This window comes from Suncus etruscus, chromosome 19 (genome assembly GCF_024139225.1).
Source record: "Suncus etruscus isolate mSunEtr1 chromosome 19, mSunEtr1.pri.cur, whole genome shotgun sequence".
Taxonomy (NCBI): domain Eukaryota; kingdom Metazoa; phylum Chordata; class Mammalia; order Eulipotyphla; family Soricidae; genus Suncus; species Suncus etruscus.
Window position 1 is genome coordinate 41,457,067 of NC_064866.1, and position 19,527 is coordinate 41,476,593.

At 40.4% G+C, this 19,527-nt stretch overlaps 1 protein-coding gene across 1 annotated transcript in view; it reads left to right on the plus strand.

Annotated features, from left to right (window-relative positions):
* TG (thyroglobulin) overlaps positions 1-19,527 on the plus strand; it is a 286,547-nt gene that overhangs the window by 25,517 nt on the left and 241,503 nt on the right. The window contains exons 10-17 of the mRNA XM_049765629.1: positions 5,777-6,868; positions 7,411-7,998; positions 9,525-9,764; positions 13,215-13,337; positions 13,731-13,808; positions 14,293-14,405; positions 16,330-16,432; positions 17,213-17,413. Coding sequence (XP_049621586.1) covers positions 5,777-6,868; positions 7,411-7,998; positions 9,525-9,764; positions 13,215-13,337; positions 13,731-13,808; positions 14,293-14,405; positions 16,330-16,432; positions 17,213-17,413 — 2,538 coding nt within the window. The remainder of the gene's footprint in view (positions 1-5,776; positions 6,869-7,410; positions 7,999-9,524; positions 9,765-13,214; positions 13,338-13,730; positions 13,809-14,292; positions 14,406-16,329; positions 16,433-17,212; positions 17,414-19,527) is intronic.

Below are 19,527 nucleotides of genomic sequence, written 5' to 3' on the forward strand. Positions count from 1 at the left end.
TGTTTATTCTGATTAACTTTCAACATGGTTCTAAATCTCAGAGTTGTCAGAGCTGCTACCTAAGAAAGCTCAGAGGCTATTAGGAACTTTCTAGGCAAAGAAAAAGAAAAGACAGTTGGGCTTATTTGTGCCCTTATCAACATGTTTACTGACAACTAAAACTACTCAAATCAGGCTAGGGCCAAGTTTGTCTTATATAAAAAAGAGATGATCAGAAAGAAGTGATTGTTGATAAGGGTCTTCTAAAAATTAAAGATGTTTCTTGAAAAAGGAAGTAACATAAGATATTCTTTAAAGTGAAAGTGGATAAGCAAAAATATAAGCCCACAAATAATAGGCATTGCTGTGGTCCTGGGTACTGGTTATACTAGAAAGAGGAAAACATGTTGGCATGTTATCAGGGTGGTACTCTAAATTTCTACTGGAGGGAAAGGCAGGGGAAGACAATATGGTATTTCAAATTATTAAAACTTTTGTCACTCACCCTAGGTCAGAGAAAGTATTTTAGAGCTCTGTGATGTTGAGGTTGTGTGTGTGTGTGTGTGTGTGTGTGTGTGTTATGACCTTGTACATGCAGGGGTCTCACTAAACACCATCCTCAGTGATGATGGGTCTTATCAAAAGATCATCCAAACATGTTTAAAATTTTATTTATTTTATAGAAACCATTGTGATTTACAAACACCTTTATAGTTGGGCTACAGACATACAATAAACCAGGGCCAATATCACCACTAGTGTTCGCCTCCCTCTACCAATGCTCCTTAAGTGCACCCCAAACCACCACCCTGTCCCACAGACTGCCAGTATAATAGACCCATTTTAAATTTAGATTGATAAAGTTTGGGCTCTTTGCTTACATTGTTGTTGCCTTTTGTCTGAATTTTTAGTTCTGTCTTTCTTTTTCTGCTAACAATTTCTAATATCTTTATTTAAGCACAATGCTTAGAAACATGTTTGTAGTTGGGTTTTAGTCATAAAAATGTACACACACACCCTCACCAGTGTAATCTTCCCACCACCAATACTCTCCATCTCCTTCCTCCCCCAACCCCTGCCAGTCCTCGAGACAGGTGCACTCACCACTCTTTGTGGTAAGCTTCTTATCATAGGATGGTCCTATCAAACCTTATCTCTTTTGTCACTGGGTATTATTACCATATTATCTTTCATTTTTCTTAAATCTCACAGGTGAGTGAGACTAGTCTGTGCCTATCTCTCTCCCTTTTGACTCATTTCACTTAGAATAATAGTTTCCATGTATAGGAAAACTTCACGACTTCATTGTCTTGACAGCTGCATAGTATTTCATTGTTATATGTACCACAATTTCTTTAGCTACTCACCTGTTGTCTGGCATCTGGGTTGTTTCCAGATTGTGGCTATTGTAAAGAAAGTTGCAATGAACATAGTTGTGCAGAGGGCATTTTTATATTGTTTTTGTATTCCTTGGGTATATCCCTAAGAGATGTATAGGTGGATCATGTTGGAGCTCAATTTCCAGTTTTTTGAGGAATCTCTATATTGTTTTCCAAAAAGGCAGGACAAGATGATATTCCCACCAGCAGTGAATGAGAGTTCCTTTCTCTCCACATCCTGGGCCAGCATTGATTGTTCTTGTTCTTTGTGATGTATGCCAGTCTCTGTGGCATGAGATAGTACCTCATTGTTGTTTTAATTCTCATGTCCCTGGTGATTAATGATGTGGAGCATTTTTTCATGTGCCTTTTGTCCATTTGTATTTCTTCTTTGAAAAAGTGTTCATTTCTTCTCACCACTTTTTGATGGGGTTAGATGTTTTTTCCCCCTTGTTAAGTTCTACAAGTACCTTGTATATCTTAGATATTAGCCCCTTATTTGATGGGTATTGGGAGACTAGTTTCTCATATTCTGTGAGTAGCCTTTTTATCCTAGTCACTATTTTTTTGAGGTGCAGAAGATTCTCAGCTTAATATAGTATCTTTTGTTTATCTCCACTTTCACTTATTTAGAGAGTGATGTTTCCTCTTTGAAGATGCCTTTAGTCTCAATGTCATGGGATGTTTTACCTATATTTTGTTCTATATACTTATGGTTTCCAGATCTAATATCAACGTCTTTATTAATCCATTTAGATTTGACCTTTGTGCATGATGTTAGATGGAGATCCAAGTTCACTTTTTTTCATGTGGCTGTGTAGTTGTCCCAACACCACTTGTTGAAGAGGCTTTTCTTGCTCCATTTTGTGTTTCTTGCCCTTTTATCAAAGATTAGTTGATTGTATGTCTGGGGAACAGTCTCTGAATACTCAAGTCTATTCTAGTGTACCATGCTGTTTTAATGACTATTGCTTTGTAGTACAATTTGAAGCCAGGGAAAGTGATGCCTCCTATATTCTTTTTCCTAAAGGCTACTCTAGCTTTTCATGGGTGTTTATTCTTCCAAATGAAATTTCAGGAGTGTTTGATCCACTTCTTTGAAGAACGTTATAGGTATCCTTTGAAGAATTCATTACATCTGTAAAATGCTTTAGGGAGGATTGCCATTTTAATTATGTTAATTCTGCCAATCCATGAACAGGATATGTATCTCCAATTCCTTTGTCCTCTTTTATTTCTTGAAGCAGTGTTTTGTAGTTTTCATTGTATAGGTCCTTCACTTCTTTAGTGAAGTAGATTCAAAGGTATTTGAGTTTCTGTGGCTCTATTATGAATGAGAATGTTTTATAAGGTCCATTTCTTCTCTATCATTATTTATGTAATAAGAAAGCCATTGATTTTTGCATGTTAATTTTGTAGCTTTCCACTTTGCTGAGTCTATTGTTTCTAGATGCTTTTTTGTTTGTTTGTTCATTTGTTTTCTGGGTCACATGTGGTGGCACTCAGGGTTACTCCTGGCTCTATGCTCAGAAATCACTCCTAGTAGGCTCAGGGGACCATATGGAATGCTGGGATTTGTACCACTGACCTTCTGCATGAAAGGCAAACACCTTTATCTCCATGCTATCTCTCCGGCCCCTCCAGATGCTTTTTGATAGAGTCTTTCAGGTTTTCTAAATATAGTATGATGTTATCTACAAACAATGGGAGTTTAACTTCTTCCTTTCCTATCTGGCTGCCTTTGATATAATTTCTTTTCCAATTGCTATGGCAGTCCTTCCAGTACTGTTAAATATGACTGGCAAGATGGGACAGCCTTATTTTACCAGACCTTAAAGGAAAGTCTTTTAGTTTGTCTCCATTAAGTATAATATTTGCTATGGGTTTGTGATAAAAGGCCTTGACTATATTGAGTAAATTTTCATCCATTCACATCTTGTTGAGAGTTTTTAATCATGAATAGGTATAGGACATTCTCAAAGGCTTTCTCTGAACCTATTGATATGATCATGTGATTTTAATATTTTCTTTTATTGATATTATAGATTATGTTATTTTATGTACATATATTAAACCATTCTTGCATTTCTGTAATGAAACCTACTTGGTCATGGTGTATGTCCTTCCTGAAGAGGTAGGTATTGGATCCTATTTGCTAGGATTTTATTGAGATTATTTGCTTCTATGTTCATCAGGGATATTGCTCTGTAGTTTACTTTTTTTGAAGCATCTCTGTCTAGTTTAGGTATCAGGGTAATGTTAGTTTCATAAAGTCTGTTTGGGATTGTTTCTGTTTCTTGAATTTCCTGGCAGAACCTGTAAAGAATTGGTAGTTGTTCCTCTTAAAAGAATTGGTAGTAGTTCCTCTTAAAAGGTTTGAAAGAATTCTTTAGTGAATCCATCTGGATCTGGACTTTTGTTTTGGGGAAGACTTTTGATTGCCATTTTAATGTCCTTAATAGTGATGGGTCTATTTAGATGTGCTGAATAATTTTGGTTCAACTGTGGAAGATTATTAGAGTTCAAGCATTTATCCCTTTCTTCCAGGTTCTCATGTTTCGTGGCATATTTTTTTCAAAGTAGTCTCTGATTACTTTTTGAATCTTTGTAGTATCTGTAATGATCTCCCCCCTTTCATTTCTAATTCGATTTATGAAGTTTCTCTCTGTCCTTTTCTTTGTGAATATTGCTAGTGGTGTATCAATTATATTTATTTTAAAAGAATCAACTTTTCCTCTCATTCATCTTTCAGATTGCTTTTTGGATTTCTGCTTTATTAATTTTTGCTTTAAGCTTTGTTACTGTATTTTTTTAGCATATAAGATGACTGGGAGTATAAGATGACCCCCTACTTTTCCTGTTAAAATATTGGGTTTGGGTTATGTTCGTCATATAAGATGACCTCTCTTTTAACATACAGCAAATGGAAACTAAAATATTTAAAAGAAAGAGTAGAATTCTCCAATGTTAATAGAATATGTTTAATAAAGCTAGACTTTGGAGTGCTAACAATAATTTTACATTTTTCATTTGTAGTGAGTGGCTATGATTTTTTAATTGTGATCTACATTGGGAGCAGGGAGAGGGGGCTTCCCCAAGAGCAGCTGGCTGGGGGACAGAGATGAATAGGACAGCTAGAGGGAGAGAAAGTGCCTCTTCTGTGTCCCATAAAAGCTGAACAGAGGACTGACCACTGGAAAACCTCATAACAGCAATGACACCTGGTGGCTAGATGGGATGTAGTGCTCGGTGACTCAGCTCCTCTGTGTGTCCTGAAAGATGAATCAGGACAAGCAGAGGACTGAGTGATGATGTCTGGCAGCTGACTGGATGTGGCAGTAAGAGGGGGATGGATCACTCGTCCCTGAAGCTGAAGTAAGTTTTAGCATGCCGTATACTGGCATACAAGATGATCCCCGACTTTTTTCCATGGGTAAAAGAGTTGTCTTATATGCCGGAAAATGCGGTATTTCCTTCTGCCGACCTATTCTTGGTTTATTTTGTTGATCACTTTCTAATTTTATGTGTTATTTATGTAGGCCCCTCCATCCTTCTTGATGTGTGCTTGCAAAACTATAAACTTTTCTCTTAGTATCACTCTTCTATTGTGTCTCACAAATTCTGATAATTTGTTTCTTCATTAACATTTGTTTCCAGGAATCTTCTGATTTCCTCTTTGACCCACTAGCTCGTCTTCAGTAGTGAGATATTTAAGTTTCAGGTGTTAAAGTTTTTCTTCTGTGACTTTTGTATTTCACTTTTAATTTCAGTACATTGTGATCTGAGAAGGTAGTTCGTACAATTTTTATCCTCTTGACTTTATGGAAGTATGTTTTATGGGCCAGTATGTAGTCTTTTTAGAAGAATGACCCATGTCATTGAAGAGAATGTGTATCCAATTTTCTGGGCATAAAGTGATATATATATATATACATACATATACATGTATGTATGTATGTATTAGGCCACTTTCTTGCTTTCTCCTTTCAGAGCTCATATAAAATGCAGTAGCTCTTGACTGAATTTATGTGGCTAGCAGTGTTGGTTCACTTCAGACTGTGCTCAGGGCTTATTCTTGGCTCTGCACTCAGAGATCACTTCTGGGGCTTCAAAACTCAGGCTGGCCATTTGCAAGCAAGACTTACAGGTTGTATTATTTCTTCAGCCTCTTGAATAAAATATTTAAATACTCTTTCAGTGAGGTTTGGGAGCCACAAGACTCTCCCAGCGGTATTTTAGGGACATGTGGTATTGGAACTCAGAACCTCTCTCATGCCAGAGATGTGCTCATTTGAACTTTGTTGTTATCCTCCCTTTTTCCTTGATGGAAACTTTGACATGGAACTAGCAGAAAGATCTGTCATGTAAAAACCTTTTTTTTTTTTCCATTTTTTGTTTGTTTGTTTTGTCTTATGCAGTTGAAGGCCAATCCTGTCCCTCGGAGAGGCGACGGTCTCTGTCTAGACTCCACTTTGGGCCCACGGGCTACTTTAGCCAACACAACTTGTTCATGTTGGATCCTGTGGAACGAAAGGTTTCTCTGGGAACGGCCAGGTCTGCCCCTCCCTGCCCACCCTTGCTCAAGAAGCTTTTTGTGAACTCTGATATTCTTCGTCCAATGATCAAAGGGTGGGACAGACTGTTTGCTAACGCAGAAAGTCTCCTCAGTGAAGCCATCCGTGTGATTTTTCCCTCCTACAAACTGGTTCGTCTGGCACTTCAATTTACCATTAACCCAAAGCAACTCCAACAAAACCTATTTGGAGGAAATTTTTTGGAGAATGTTGGGGAGTTTAATTTGTCAAAAGCCCTTGGCACAAGAGGCACATTTAACTTTAGTCAGTTTTTCCGGCAGTTTGGTCTCCCAGACTTCCAGAATGGAAGAGCTCCAGTTTCTGCAACAAAGCTCCTATCCGAGGGGCTTCAGTCAGCTACAGAAACACGCAAAACCGCTGAGGTTGCTATGAACAAGACAGTCATGAGCAGCTTTGGCTTGGAGGTCAACTTACAAGAGAACTTGGTGGCCCTGAAATTCTTAACTTCTCTTCTGGAGCTTCCAGAGTTCCTTCTCTTTTTGAAGCATGTTCTTTCTTTGCCAGTAGACCTAGCCAATGACTTGGGGGAAATCATGGAAATGGCACTCAGTTCTCAGGGCTGTGAGCAGACCCTTGGTAGTCTTTTTGTCCCATCATGCACAAAGGATGGAAGATATGAAGAGGTTCAGTGCTTTGCTGGAGAGTGCTGGTGTGTGGATTCCCGGGGCCAAGAGCTTTCTGGATCCAGGTTGCAAGGTAGAAAACCGAGGTGCCCCACACTGTGTGAAAAGCAAAGGGCTCACCTGCAAAGTCTTTCTGATAGCCAACCTGCAGGTTCCACTCTGTTTGTGCCTTCTTGTACCAGTGAGGGGCACTTCCTACCTGTCCAGTGCTTTGGAGAAGAGTGCTACTGTGTTGATGCTGATGGCCAGATAATTCCTGAAACCCAAAGTAGACCCGGAGAACCTGCACGATGTAAGTGATTTGGCTCTCTCTAGGGGTCCTGGCACAATGCATGGCAGAAAAAGGAGTTAATTATAACTTAAGACTCACTTTTGTTAGTGGTCCCATTTGCTGATTATTTTAAACCCATAGGCTGGAGAGATAACACAAGGGTTAAGATACTGGATTTTGTACAATGCTGACTTAGTTTAATCCCCACATTTCATATGGTCCCCTGAGCATGTCCAGAGTGATCTTTGAGTACAGAGTCAGGAATAAGCCCTAAACACAATCAAGTAGGCAGTTTAAAAAAAGGATCCTGAACAGTCTATATAACATAAATTATCCTAATGATGAAGGGAAGGCTGATCGTACCTTAATATTGAACCAACTGATTTCTGGTTTGCTGATGATGGCTGGTTTCTCTAGATTCTGTGGCACTTTAAACGATAATGTTGATAGAATTTCTGTAGCCCTACCAAGCATCAGGTCTAGTACACAGTTAACAATATCTATACAATATCCTGTATTTATTTAAATTTTCAACTGGTCACACTATTCACTATTCCTTCCAGGTCCCACACCCTGCCAATTACAGGCTGAGCAAGCCTTCCTTAAGACAGTACGGATCCAGCTCTTGAATTCCAGAACTCTGACCAACTTTTCCACCATCTACATTCCACAATGCAGTGCTCGGGGACAGTGGACACCCATTCAATGTGATGGCCCTCCTGAGCAGGCCTTTGAGTGGTATGAACGGTGGAATAATCAGAACAAGGGTGATAAAGAGCTTGCCCCTGCACAGCTGCTAATGACGATCATGAGCTATAGAGAATCAGCTTCTGGAAGCTTCCGTTTCTTTATTGAAAGTTTGTATGAGGCTGGTCAACAAGGAATTTTCCCAAGGCTGGCACAATACTCTGACTTCCAAGATGTTCCACTGGAAATTTTGGAAGGCAACTTGACACAGCCTGAGGAGAACATCTTCCTGGAGCCCTACTTCTTTTGGCAAATCCTAAATGGTCAGCTCACCCGTTACCCGGGCTCCTACTCAGACTTTAGCGCTCCTTTAGCACACATGGATTTGAGGAGGTGCTGGTGTGTGAATGAGGCTGGTCAACAGCTACAAGGGACCTCTGTGGAGCCAAGAAACGTCCAAGCATGTATGTAAAAAACTGTGTTAAAAAATGCTCTGTGTGTCTGTATATGCTTTGGACCTTCCAGATTGTGCAAAGGAGGCATGAAAGACCCTCCCAGTGTTTCTTGGTCAATTAGGCTAGCAATTCACTTTGAGAGCCAGAGGATTAGATGCTGTTTGGGTCTTGTGGTCCTTGGAATTTTTTATACCTCACTTGAACGCCTCTAGGTCCATTTCCAGAATTCCTTGTAGAATCTTTAACCTGAAGATACTTGGGAAACTTTGTAGTGTCTGGAGACAAACTGCACATAACACATTTTTCCTTAACCCTGTGCTATCTCCCCAAATTCTATGTCATATTTTTAAGGTGTTAGATGGAAGGATTGAGTGTCAAATGTGGAAATGAGCTTAGGGAAACTTTGGCCCAACCATTCTTCCCTCCCTCTCTACCTTATTCCCTTCTTCATTCCTTATTCCCTCCCTTCCTCCTTTCTTTTATTATCCCATCCTCCCTTTTTCTTCTTTCTCTTCCTTCTTTCCTTACTTCCCTTCCTTTCCTTTTTTCTTTCTTCCTTCCTTCCTTTCTCTTTCTTTCTTTCCCCTCTCTTTCTTTCTTTCTTTCTTTCTTTCTTTCTTTCTTTCTTTCTTTCTTTCTTTCTTTCTTTCTTTCTTTCTTTCTTTCTTTCTTTCTTCTTTCTTCTTTCTTTCTTTCTTTCTTTCTTTCTTCTTTCTTTCTTTCTTTCTTTCTTCTTTCTTTCTTTCTTTCTTTCTTTCTTTCTTTCTTCTTTCTATCTTCTTTCTTTCTTTCTTTCTTCTTCCTTCCTTCCTTCCTTCCTTCCTTCCTTCCTTCTTCCTTCCTTCCTCCTTCTTTCTTCTTCTTCTTTCTTTCTTCTTCTTTCTTTCTTTCTTTCTTTCTTCTTTCTTTCTTTCTTTCTTTCTTTCTTTCTTTCTTTCTTTCTTTCTTTCTTTCTTTCTTTCTTTCTTTCTTTCTTTCTTTCTTTCTTTCTTTCTTTCTTTCTTTCTCTTTTCCTTTTCTCCCTTCCTTTCTTCCTTCCCTCCATTCTTCCTTATTTCCTTCTTTTTTCTCCCTCCCTCCCTTTTTCTTCCTTCTTTCTATTCTTTCTTCCTCATTTCCTTTCTCCCTTCCTTCCCTCCTTCTTTTCTCTACTTCATTCAAAGCTAATTGGGTACTTAAATGCTCTGATTTCTCTAGGTCTCATTTTATCATATGTAACATATAATTAACTGTTGGACTACTACATAGATTAGATTAGATTAGATGGAGTAAATATGTGTAGTGTTATGCCTAACATTGGGGATCATTAGCCTTATTACATAGTAGATTTTCCATAACTTTCAAATTAATAAAATAATATAGCAAAGAAAGCATTATAGGTTGAAGAAGATGATGAAAAGGAAATTGTGAAACTGTGAAAAGAAAAGCACGTGTGTATATATGTACATGTTTGCATGTAAAAGCACACATGCTTCAAAATGATTTAAGGAATCTGTGTTTGTGGGTGAATCCATCTCAATGTCTTATTTTCTCAGGTCCTGGATCTTGTGAGGAAGCAAAACTTCGCATTCAGAAGTTCCTTGAGGATACAGAAGAGATAATCTTGGCCTCTAAGAGTTCTCAGCACCCTCTGGGAGAGAGTTTCCTAGTGGCCAAAGGAATCCAACTGATGGATGAGGAACTGGCTCTTCCTCAATTCTTCCCATCCCGGGAGATCTTCTTAGAGAAGTTTCTGAGTGGAGGTGATTACGCCCTTCGTCTGGCAGCCCAGTCTAGTGAGTTTTATGCTCTTTTGTTTTGTTTTGTTTTGTTTTTGTTTTTGTTTTATTCTATCTAGGGGGGCTAAAACTTGAGCTATCCTTTACTCATCTTCAAGACTTTATGGCTTTGGTTTCCCACAGACCAAAGGTTCCTGGGACAGGAAAAGTAAGTTGGTTGTGTGATTCCTGTCAGCTTTGAAGCACACATATTTTTCTTTCTTTCTTTTTTTTTTATAAATAAGTTCTTTAAGCACAGTGCTTACAAAAATGTTTCTAATTGGGATTCACTCATAAATTACACACCCTCTTCATCAATGCAACTTTCCCACCACCCGTTTCCTTCCTCCTCCACCTCCTGCCTGTCTTTGAGACATGACATTGTCATGCTCACTGTTATTTCTCTAACTGCTCTTACCACTCTTTGTGATAAGCTTGTTACCATGGGTTGGTCCTTCCAGCCCTCATCTCTATTGTCTCTGGGTGTTATTATTATTATACTGTCTTTGATTGTGCTTAAATTCCCACATATAAGTGAAACTATTCTGTGCTTATCTTTCTCACTCGGACTTATTTCACTCAAGAAAATAGTATCCAAATATATACATGTATAAAGAATTGGGATTTAATTTCTTCTAACAGCTGCATAGTATTTTATTGTATAGAATATAGATAGATATGTCAGTTTCTTTAGCCACTCATGTGTTGTTGAGCATGTGGGTTATTTCCAGATGCTGGCTATTGTGAATAGTGCTGCTATGAATATAAGAGTGCAGAAGGCATTTTTGTATTGTGTTTTTTGAGGTTCAAGGTTATATCCGTAGGAGTGGTATTACTGGATCATATTGGAATTCAATGTCCAGGTTTCTAAGGAATATTCATATTGTTTTCCAAAAAGGCTGGACTAGCTGGCATTCCTACCAGCAGTGAAAAAGAATTTCTTTCTCCCCTACATTCCCACCAGCAGTGGTTGTTCTTGTTCTTTGTAATGTGTGCCAGTCTCTGTGGCTTAAGATGGTACCTGATTGTTGTTTTGATTGGCATCTCCCCAATGATTAGTAATGTAGTACCTTTTGGCCATCTGTATTTCTTCTTTGAGGAAATGTCTGTTCATTTCTTCTCTCCATTTTTTGACGGGGTTAGATGTTGTTTTTCTTGTTAAGTTCTGTCAGGCCTTGTATATTTTAGATATTAGACCCTTATCTGATGAGTGTTGTGTGAATTGTTTCTCCCATTCAGTGGGTGATCTTTTTACCATAGTCACTGTTTTCTTTGAATTGCAGAAGCTTCTTAGTTCATTTTAATCCCATTTGTCTATCTCTGCTTCCACTTGTTTGGAGTGATGTTTCCTCCTTGAAGATGCCTTTAGTTTCAATGTCATGGAGTGTTTTACTTACATATTCTTCTATATACCTTATAGTTTCAGGTCTGATATCAAGCTATTTGGATTTGACCTTTGTTCATGGTGTTTGATAGAGGTCTGAGTTTGCTTTTTTGCATGTGGCTGACCAGTTGTCCCAACACAAATTTTTGAAGAGTCTTTCCTTCCTTGCTCCATTTTAAGTTTCTTGCCCCATTAGCAAAGATTAATTTATTGTAAGTCTGAGGATAATTGTCTGAGTGTTAAGTCTATTCCATTGGTCTGAGGGTCTGTCTTTATTCCAGTACCATGTGGTTTTAATGATTATTGCTTTGTAGTACAATTTAATGTTGGGGAAAGTGATGCTCCCATCTTTTTTTTCTCATGGTTGCTTTAGTTATTCTTGAACATTTATTTTTCCAGACGAATTTCAGGAGTGTTTGATCCATTCTTTGAAGAATCTGATGGGTATCCCTAGAGGGATTGCATTACATACGGACAATGCTTTGGGGTATATAGCCATTTTAATGATGTTAAATCTCCCAATCCATAAATGGGGTATATGTCTCCATTTCATTGTGTCCTCTTTTATTTCTTAAAGTAATGATTTTATCTATTTTATTTATTTAAATAAAATGTATTACAGAGTTGACATAACTGATCATAATACAATTGTTTCAGGATGACAGAAAGTGAAGTTATTATTGAAGCAATGTTTTATAGTTTTCTTTGTATGGGTTCTTCTCTTCTTTAATTGACCCCGAGGTATTTAAATTTTTGTAGTGTTATTGTGAATGGGACTATTTTCTTAATGTCTAATTTTCTCTATCATTATTTGTGTATAAGAAGGGTATTAGTTTTGTTGTAGCCTTCCACTTTGCTATATGAGTCTATTGTTTCTATAGGCTTTTTGGTAGAAACTTTAGGATTTTCTAAGTATAGTATCATGCCATCTGCAAACGGTGAGAACCTGACTTCTTCCTGGATGTCCTTTTTCTTGCCTTATTGATATTGCAAGTACTTCCAGTACTATATTGAATAGAAGTGAGGAGAGGGAGCAGTCTTGCCTTGTGAAGCATCTATATTTTTCTATAGAGGCTCAGTGATGCCTGCGAAGGGCAAGGCTCTACTTTGTCTATTGTAGAGAGAGAAAGCCTGAAGCTTTTGGAGATAGATTTCTTTTTCAGAGCTCAAGGGTGTTTGACTCAAATACTCAGGCCCCTTTCATGGAGTGTTCTTATTTAGTCTCCATCCATTTTCAATGATTGGGAGTCACTTCGAAGGGGAAAGAAAGGAGGTGTGCCCTCATTTTTGAGGTTTTCATTTTGAGGGTTTTAGGCATGTGGTTTCATCTGGTCCTCAAAGGATTAATTATTAGCTGTGAGTAATAAAGAGGTGTTCATCATTCCCCTGTGCTCTGGCAGTGATTAAATTTATCCCTGTACAAACATTGTTGTGCCAACAACCCTTATCTTTGTAAGGGTATCTAAGTGATGCATGTAAAGGCTCTGCTACATTCACCTGTGACTCTTTTCAAGTGAGAGATTGGGGCTATTAAGTACAAGACCAACTTCACCAAAGTAATAACTAGCAGAGCTGCATGTGATATTGATGTTCTTGTCACTGAGCATCTGTTCTGATCTTGGTGTGAACTCAGATCTACATTTGTCTTCTTCCAGACTCCCCTGTGATTTTCTCCTGGTCTTCAGTTCATCATGGCAGAGTGTCCAGTGCCACTTTAATTTTTCTGACTGTTCCTGTACCAACTTGGGTACAAATGACTCACCTGTACCTAAACTAAACCCAAGCTCTCCAAGTCATAAATGATTTCTGCCTAGATTTCTCTTAGATTATAAAACAGAAAAGTAGCCCTTCCCTTGATACACTGATTACCAGGACAATGGTCACCCACTCCAGCTCCTAGAACTTCCCAGGATGGCAACAAATACCTATACAAACTGTTCAAGAGCCCCCTGTACAGTTCAGGTGGAAATGTGTCTACAGGGAGGTCTTTTAAGTGAACAGGCCATGCTGAAGTGCTCTCAGTGCCAGGTCATGCATGTTTTCTCGCTCCATTGTTCACCTTCAATTCCTCTTTATTTCTGCAGCCTGGAACTTCTATCAGAGCCGCAACTCTGCCGGGGCTAATTGGACAAGATCCCCTCTGCCCTACATACCACAATGTGATGCCTTTGGACAATGGGAGCCTGTGCAGTGCTATGCACAAACTGGTGAGCAGAACAGTCATAAGATGGCAGTGATGGTGTTCAATGGCATCGCATCACCCTTTGCTTTGGGAGGAAAGAATCCACCGCCATTGGTGCAAATAAGGGGAGATCTGGAAGTTGCCGGTCAATGGTTAGCCCCCTGGCCTGTGTGTCATCCTCTGTACCATGGAAGTAGCAAGTTTAGATCAGCCTCAAGGTCAAGTAGGTGGCTGCTGGGAGGCCGGGAGGCTGAGAAATGATCACAGACCATTATAGGCAGGGCTGCTCAGAGACGGGGTGGGGAGGGGGGCTTGCTTGTGTAGCTATGAATGCTAACCGGGAGAGTTGTTTGCAGGACATGGAGGAGAGAGGGGTCCCCTGCCTGCTTCTTGAGTGCTGGTTGGGGCTGTTTTCTAGGACATTGCTGGTGTGTGGACCAAAAAGGCCAATACATTCCTGCTTCCCTGACTGCCCGCTCCACAAAGATCCTGCAGTGTAAGTGAAGCCCACACACCTCTCCACACCTCTCTTGTTACTGAGTGGGGTGTAATGGGGGAACAACCATTCATACTTGCCCCTCAGGCAGCCAAAACCCTTCCTCCCAAATGGCCAGAACTGGATCATTCTCACTGACCTTGGCCTTTCTAAAGGAGTACGCCTGCTTTCTCAGATGGAAACTCAGCCCCCATACTGTTTCAGAGGCATTAGTTTTCCCATTTCCCTTTTCAATTACCCCTTCATACCTATTTTCTAATTCCACAGCTGTCCCCACACTTATCTTCAAACTGTTCACATCACGCTTCAGAGCTGCCAGGTGCCATGTTATCTCTGTACCTGTCCTATTTATTTCTCTGTGGTTGTAGTTCTCCACAGGGTACCCCCCACACTCACCCAGATGCCTATCTCTAAGCTCCAGGGGGGTCCTTGTTCTCCCTCAGCACCCATACCTGTCTGCTACGACCACCTTTCTCACTCACAGGTCCCTCTACTTGTGAGATATCCCGAGCCAATGGACAACTTTCTGCGTGGAAACAGTCCGGATCACAAGGCATCCCATCTCCAAAAGATCTGTTTATCCCCACCTGTCTAGAGGTAAGTCTTTCATGGCTTGAGAAAGACTCAGAGAATTTCTCCCATGATGTTTTCTCTAGTTCTTAATCAATTTGTCTTAGATAAAAAAAAAAAAAACTCACAAGGAATTCTAGGGTTGGATTGTTTTCATAATCTTATAGATACTATTATGTGACCTGTATGCACTTGCTTCTCTGAGCTCTGGTTCATTGATGAGACCTCCCCAATACAAAAGGATGGATAGTAGTGAGAGCTTCAAGGCCACATTTAGCACTGCTTGGGGATATTTATTTGGTGCTCTGGGAATCTCAAAGACTTAGTCCTGGAAGGCATGATCTCTGTCCCTTTGAGCCATGTCTCTGGCCCATTTTATTAATTTTTTATCATAGCATTGAACCACATGAATACATGTGTCTTACACACACTAGCAGGAATTGTTTTGAGGTCCCAAGGAGATTATTTTCTTTCCTTTTTAAACTTCTGAAAAATCACCTTTCTAAAGTTGCTACCAATTTTCCAAAATTCACCAGGCAGACTCTGAGTACCCTTCAACCATACCTGACCTCCAATGGAAGATGTTAAACTACAACCCTCCCGAAAATATAACCTCCTTAACAGCCACCCGAAAATATAAACTCCTTTGGTTGCTTACAACTTAGTGCAACTGACCTTGAGCATATATGAAAAGTTCTCCTAGACCAAGGATTTCTTGGGAATTTTCACTGTAAAATAAGAAGACACAGCCACCATTATCTGCTCCATTCAGCTCCCAGGGGCTTCCTGAAAACCAGAGATCAGCAAATGTTGAAGTTAGCAAGGAGCCTGCAAGGCACCAAACACTAGTTTCCTTATTATTAATCTTCATTGTGTTCTTTTTTTGTTTGTTTGTTTGTTTGTTTTCGGGCCACACCCGTTTGATGCTCAGGGGTTACTCCTGGCTAAGTGCTCAGAAATTGCCCCTGGCTTGGGGGGGGGGACCATATGGGACGCCAGGGGATCCGCAGTCACGATCTTTCCTTGGCTAGCGCTTACAAGGCAGACACCTTACCTCTAGTGCCACCTCGCTGGCCCCTTCACTGTGTTCTTGATCCTGGAAAAATTATTCTTGATTGAGAATCAATCAATATCTCCTTAATGTAATTTCTGGAGTGTGTGTGTGTGTGTGTGTGTGTGTGTGTGTGTATGTGTGTGTGTGTATGTGTTGAATGGGGTGTCCTGGGTCAAGAGATTTTCTGGGCTTTGGTTGTTCCCAGTCCAACTTTGCACCCTTCTTACATCTCACAATGTCCTTGACCTACTCCTCTGAATGAATCTCCAGCACTGTTTATGCCATGACCTAACGGGTTTCTGCCACAGGGGATTGCAAGAACCATCTATTCAGATAATGGTGATATCCTTTAATTTTATTCACTTCTTAAATTTATTTTATTTTTTAAATAATTTTAATAATTTTTATTTTGACCAAAAATGAATAACAAATCTTTCACAGTAATATTTGAGGTACATAGTGACAATTAATCAGGGCCATTCCTGCCACCAGGGTTGTCTTCCCTCCACCCCTTTTCCCAGCATGTGTCCCGTATCTCCCTCCCTCCCTCCCTCCTTTATTTATTTATTTATTTATTTATTTATTTATTTAGGCTTAATGATGCTTTATGCAAATCTGGCCTGGATACATTAGCACATAAAATAGATATAAAAATGAAACATTTTCTGATAATGACTCATTAAAAATCTTATTTTAAAACTATTCAAAACAATTGCTTGACAGTCTCTTGCCCCTGTTACCCATGGTCACAACCCATAGTTTCAAGAGCTTGAAAATAATACTGTAAGGAGACCAATAGGGGAGGTTGTTTCCTTCTATTGGAAGGGAACAGTTTATTCTTGATATCTACTCACAGTTCTGATAGCCATCAAAGCATCTTCCTGTATTTTGTTTCAGACAGGAGAGTATGCCAGGTTGCAGGTATTACAGACTGGCAAGAGGTGCAAGGATCCAACCTCAGGAGCAGACCTGCCACCTGACCTGAACAGCACCACCCAGTGTGAGTATCCTCCTCTTCATGGACCCCGCTGCAAGGGGTTGAGCTCCCAGAGCTGACTTTGTCCCTATTCCTCATCTCACTAGTTTTGCTGTAACTTGGGGGCAAAGGCCTCCCATTTGTGTGTGTTCATGGCTGAGGAGCACAGAGCAGTGAAGATTAAAGGGAGCACTAAAGCCAGGTGACTGCTGCCCTGTGCCTGTGCTCCCTGCTCCCCACCTGTACCTCTCAGATGCCTCTGCTATTGGGCTGTCAGAGTGACCCCAAGGTGCTGTCTCTGGAAGATGAATTTGCTCGGAGGAAAGACTATTGAAAAATCAAAGCCTTGTCCTTAGTGCTATGCCCATACTCCTATCATTTCTCCTGGGTCCCTGGTATTAAGACCTGGGTCTTGTCACAGTTCTCTTGTTCCTTTCTATCTTATGCTTACTATCAGCTCCAGTGGCCTTTCTATGGAAGTTACTCATCTCTTCCTTCTGGTTCTGCCATCTGTGTAGTCCTCGTCTTTCAGTTCCTCCTGGAACTATATGATGTTGTATACTTGTTTGTGCATGTATTTGTGTGTGTGTGTGTGTGTGTGTGTGTGTGTGTTTGGGGAACAGGATAGCTAAGCAAGGCACAGACTTTGCTTTATTCTGCTTCCACCTGAAGTAGAAAAGCAGTGCTTGACCTTGGCAGTCCCTGAAGGTCATAACTGAGGGCTAGGGCAGGAAGTGTGAGGCCGTGTCTGCCATGCCAGTGACTATGGGTTCCCCAAGCCCACTTGGCCTATCTCTGTATCAGGCCCTGGCAACTGTTCATCTCTACAAGATGGAAGCCTCTCCAGAAGAGATACTGTAGGTTCCACTCCTACCTGCAGAGAGGAGGGTGAAAGCTTTTCCACAGTTCAATGTGACCTGACCCAGAGCATCTGCTGGTGTATCCTGGACAGTGGAGAGGAAATACCTGGGACCCGTGTGGTTGGGCACCAGCCAGCCTGTGACAGTAAGTCTTGCTTCCCTGGCTGGTGGTAGGGAATACTCTGATCATCTCTTCTGCTTCTGGGATAGTGGACTCCAAACAAAAGCCCTGGCATGGGACCTGAAGGCCTTAAGGGGTATGGTGGCAGGTTCTGAGGGATGTGGTTGGATGCACTTTCCATGAATTCTAAACTGGTGCTACTTTTTAAAACATCTTGGCTCAGAAACTGAGATCAGGAAGGTTCTGCGAAAATTTCCAGTTCTGCTACCTCTGTAGCTGTAGTTCTGTACCTCTGTAGGAGTTTATTCATGAACCCTGTCTGCTCTGGGGAGGAGCCCTACAGCACCATTCTCATGGCAGTGCAGGAGTCAGAGAGCTGAAGTCTTGACAATTTTATTTCTGGATGAAAAGCTTGTGGGAATCGTATCCTGGAAAGTGACATGAATAAAATAGATCATAAAGATATGTATAAAAATGGGTTGGGTGGGGAGGAGGGAGATTGGGAACATTGGTGATGAGAATGTTGCACTGGTGATGGGTGGTGTTCTTTACATGACTGAAACCCAAACACAATCAAGATGTTTAAATAAAATATATATAAAAATGAATATGTAAACAAGGGGCTGGAGAGATAGCACAGTGGTAGGGTGTTTGCCTTGCACGAGGCTGACTCAAGATGTATGGTGGTTCGAATCCCAGCATCTCATATGGCCCCTTGTGCCGGCCAGAAGCAATTTCTGAGCATAGGGCCAGGAGTAACCCCTGACTGCCATGGGGTGTGACCCTCCAATAAAAATAAAGAACTAAAAAAAATGTAAACAAGATCTTTCATTTAAAATTTGATTGGTTTACTGTTCACCTTTGATTTCTCTTCTGCACTCAAAGGACAGTTCAGGTTAGACATTTTACATGCAAAAAGTAGGTTAGAGCATTTTGTGAATTCAGATTTGGAGGAGTAAATGAAGATGTTCAGAAATATTCATGACACATAGTTGAGTTTTAGATTTGGCAATGCTGTGAATGCTCTGGACTTAGTGACTCTAATTTTATGGTGTTTGCTTCACTTTAATTATAACTGTAATTTAAACACTTTATCCCCCATCCCCTACCCTAGTCACACTATGGAATGGCAGAAACCTTCGATGAAGTCTCATAGTTTGCTTTATAAAGAATATTTGTTTTTATCTGGAAAATATGTTTTTGTAAAATGGAAAGGGGAAATCTCTACAAGTTATGTAGAGAGAAGAATTCACCACCCTTTTTGGCTCTTTCCCATGTTTTTTATTTATTCCTGTTTATTCACTCCAAGGCCGTGTTCTCCTGTTTATGGCTTTTCTCTCAGGTTTACTTCATGTCCTCTGCCTGGAGTTAACTTTACAACAGGACTTCTTTCTGTTCATCTTTGTTTCCCTGAATACCTGCAACCAGGAAGAAAGGATTTATGGGCAGGTCCAGGTTATTACTTGGAGTGTATTTATTGATATGCTTATTTAAAAAGTTTTGGGGTCCAGTGGTTCTCAGAGATTACTTCTGGCTCTGAGCTCAGGGATCACTTCTGGCAGGACTTAGGGAAATACATGGGGTGCCTGGGTTCACGCTCAGGTCTGTCACATGTACAAGACAGATACTGTTGTACTGTTACTCTGGCCCCATTAGAGGCAATCTTTCTGAGAAAAGGCGAAGGACAACTTTAGCATCAAAATAATCAGCATACAACGTCCAAGGCATTGAAGAATGTTCCACACTCTAGAACAAGCTGAATAAATGGCAGTTCTCCCAGAAGCAGGAGAACACACATCTTTGGAAACACACATCTCATGTAGAGTTTGGAGAGTAACTTTGGGGTTTGACTCTGCACAGTTCCATGGTAATGCCTCACATGTACATATCTATCAAAAGGTGCTGTTCAGGGAATGGAGCCAGAATAGAGCAAGTAAAGCACTTGCCTTGTTCATGGTTAACCAGGATAAGATTCCTGGCATCCCTTTTGGTCCCCTGAACTTCCCAGAAGTGATTCCTGAGTGCAGAGCTAGGAGTAAGTAAGCCCTGAACACTGTTAGGTGTGTCCCTCCTCCAAAAAAGGTGCTTTTCACAGCCTTCCCAATTTTGCCTTCCCAATATGCAAGCACAGATAGATA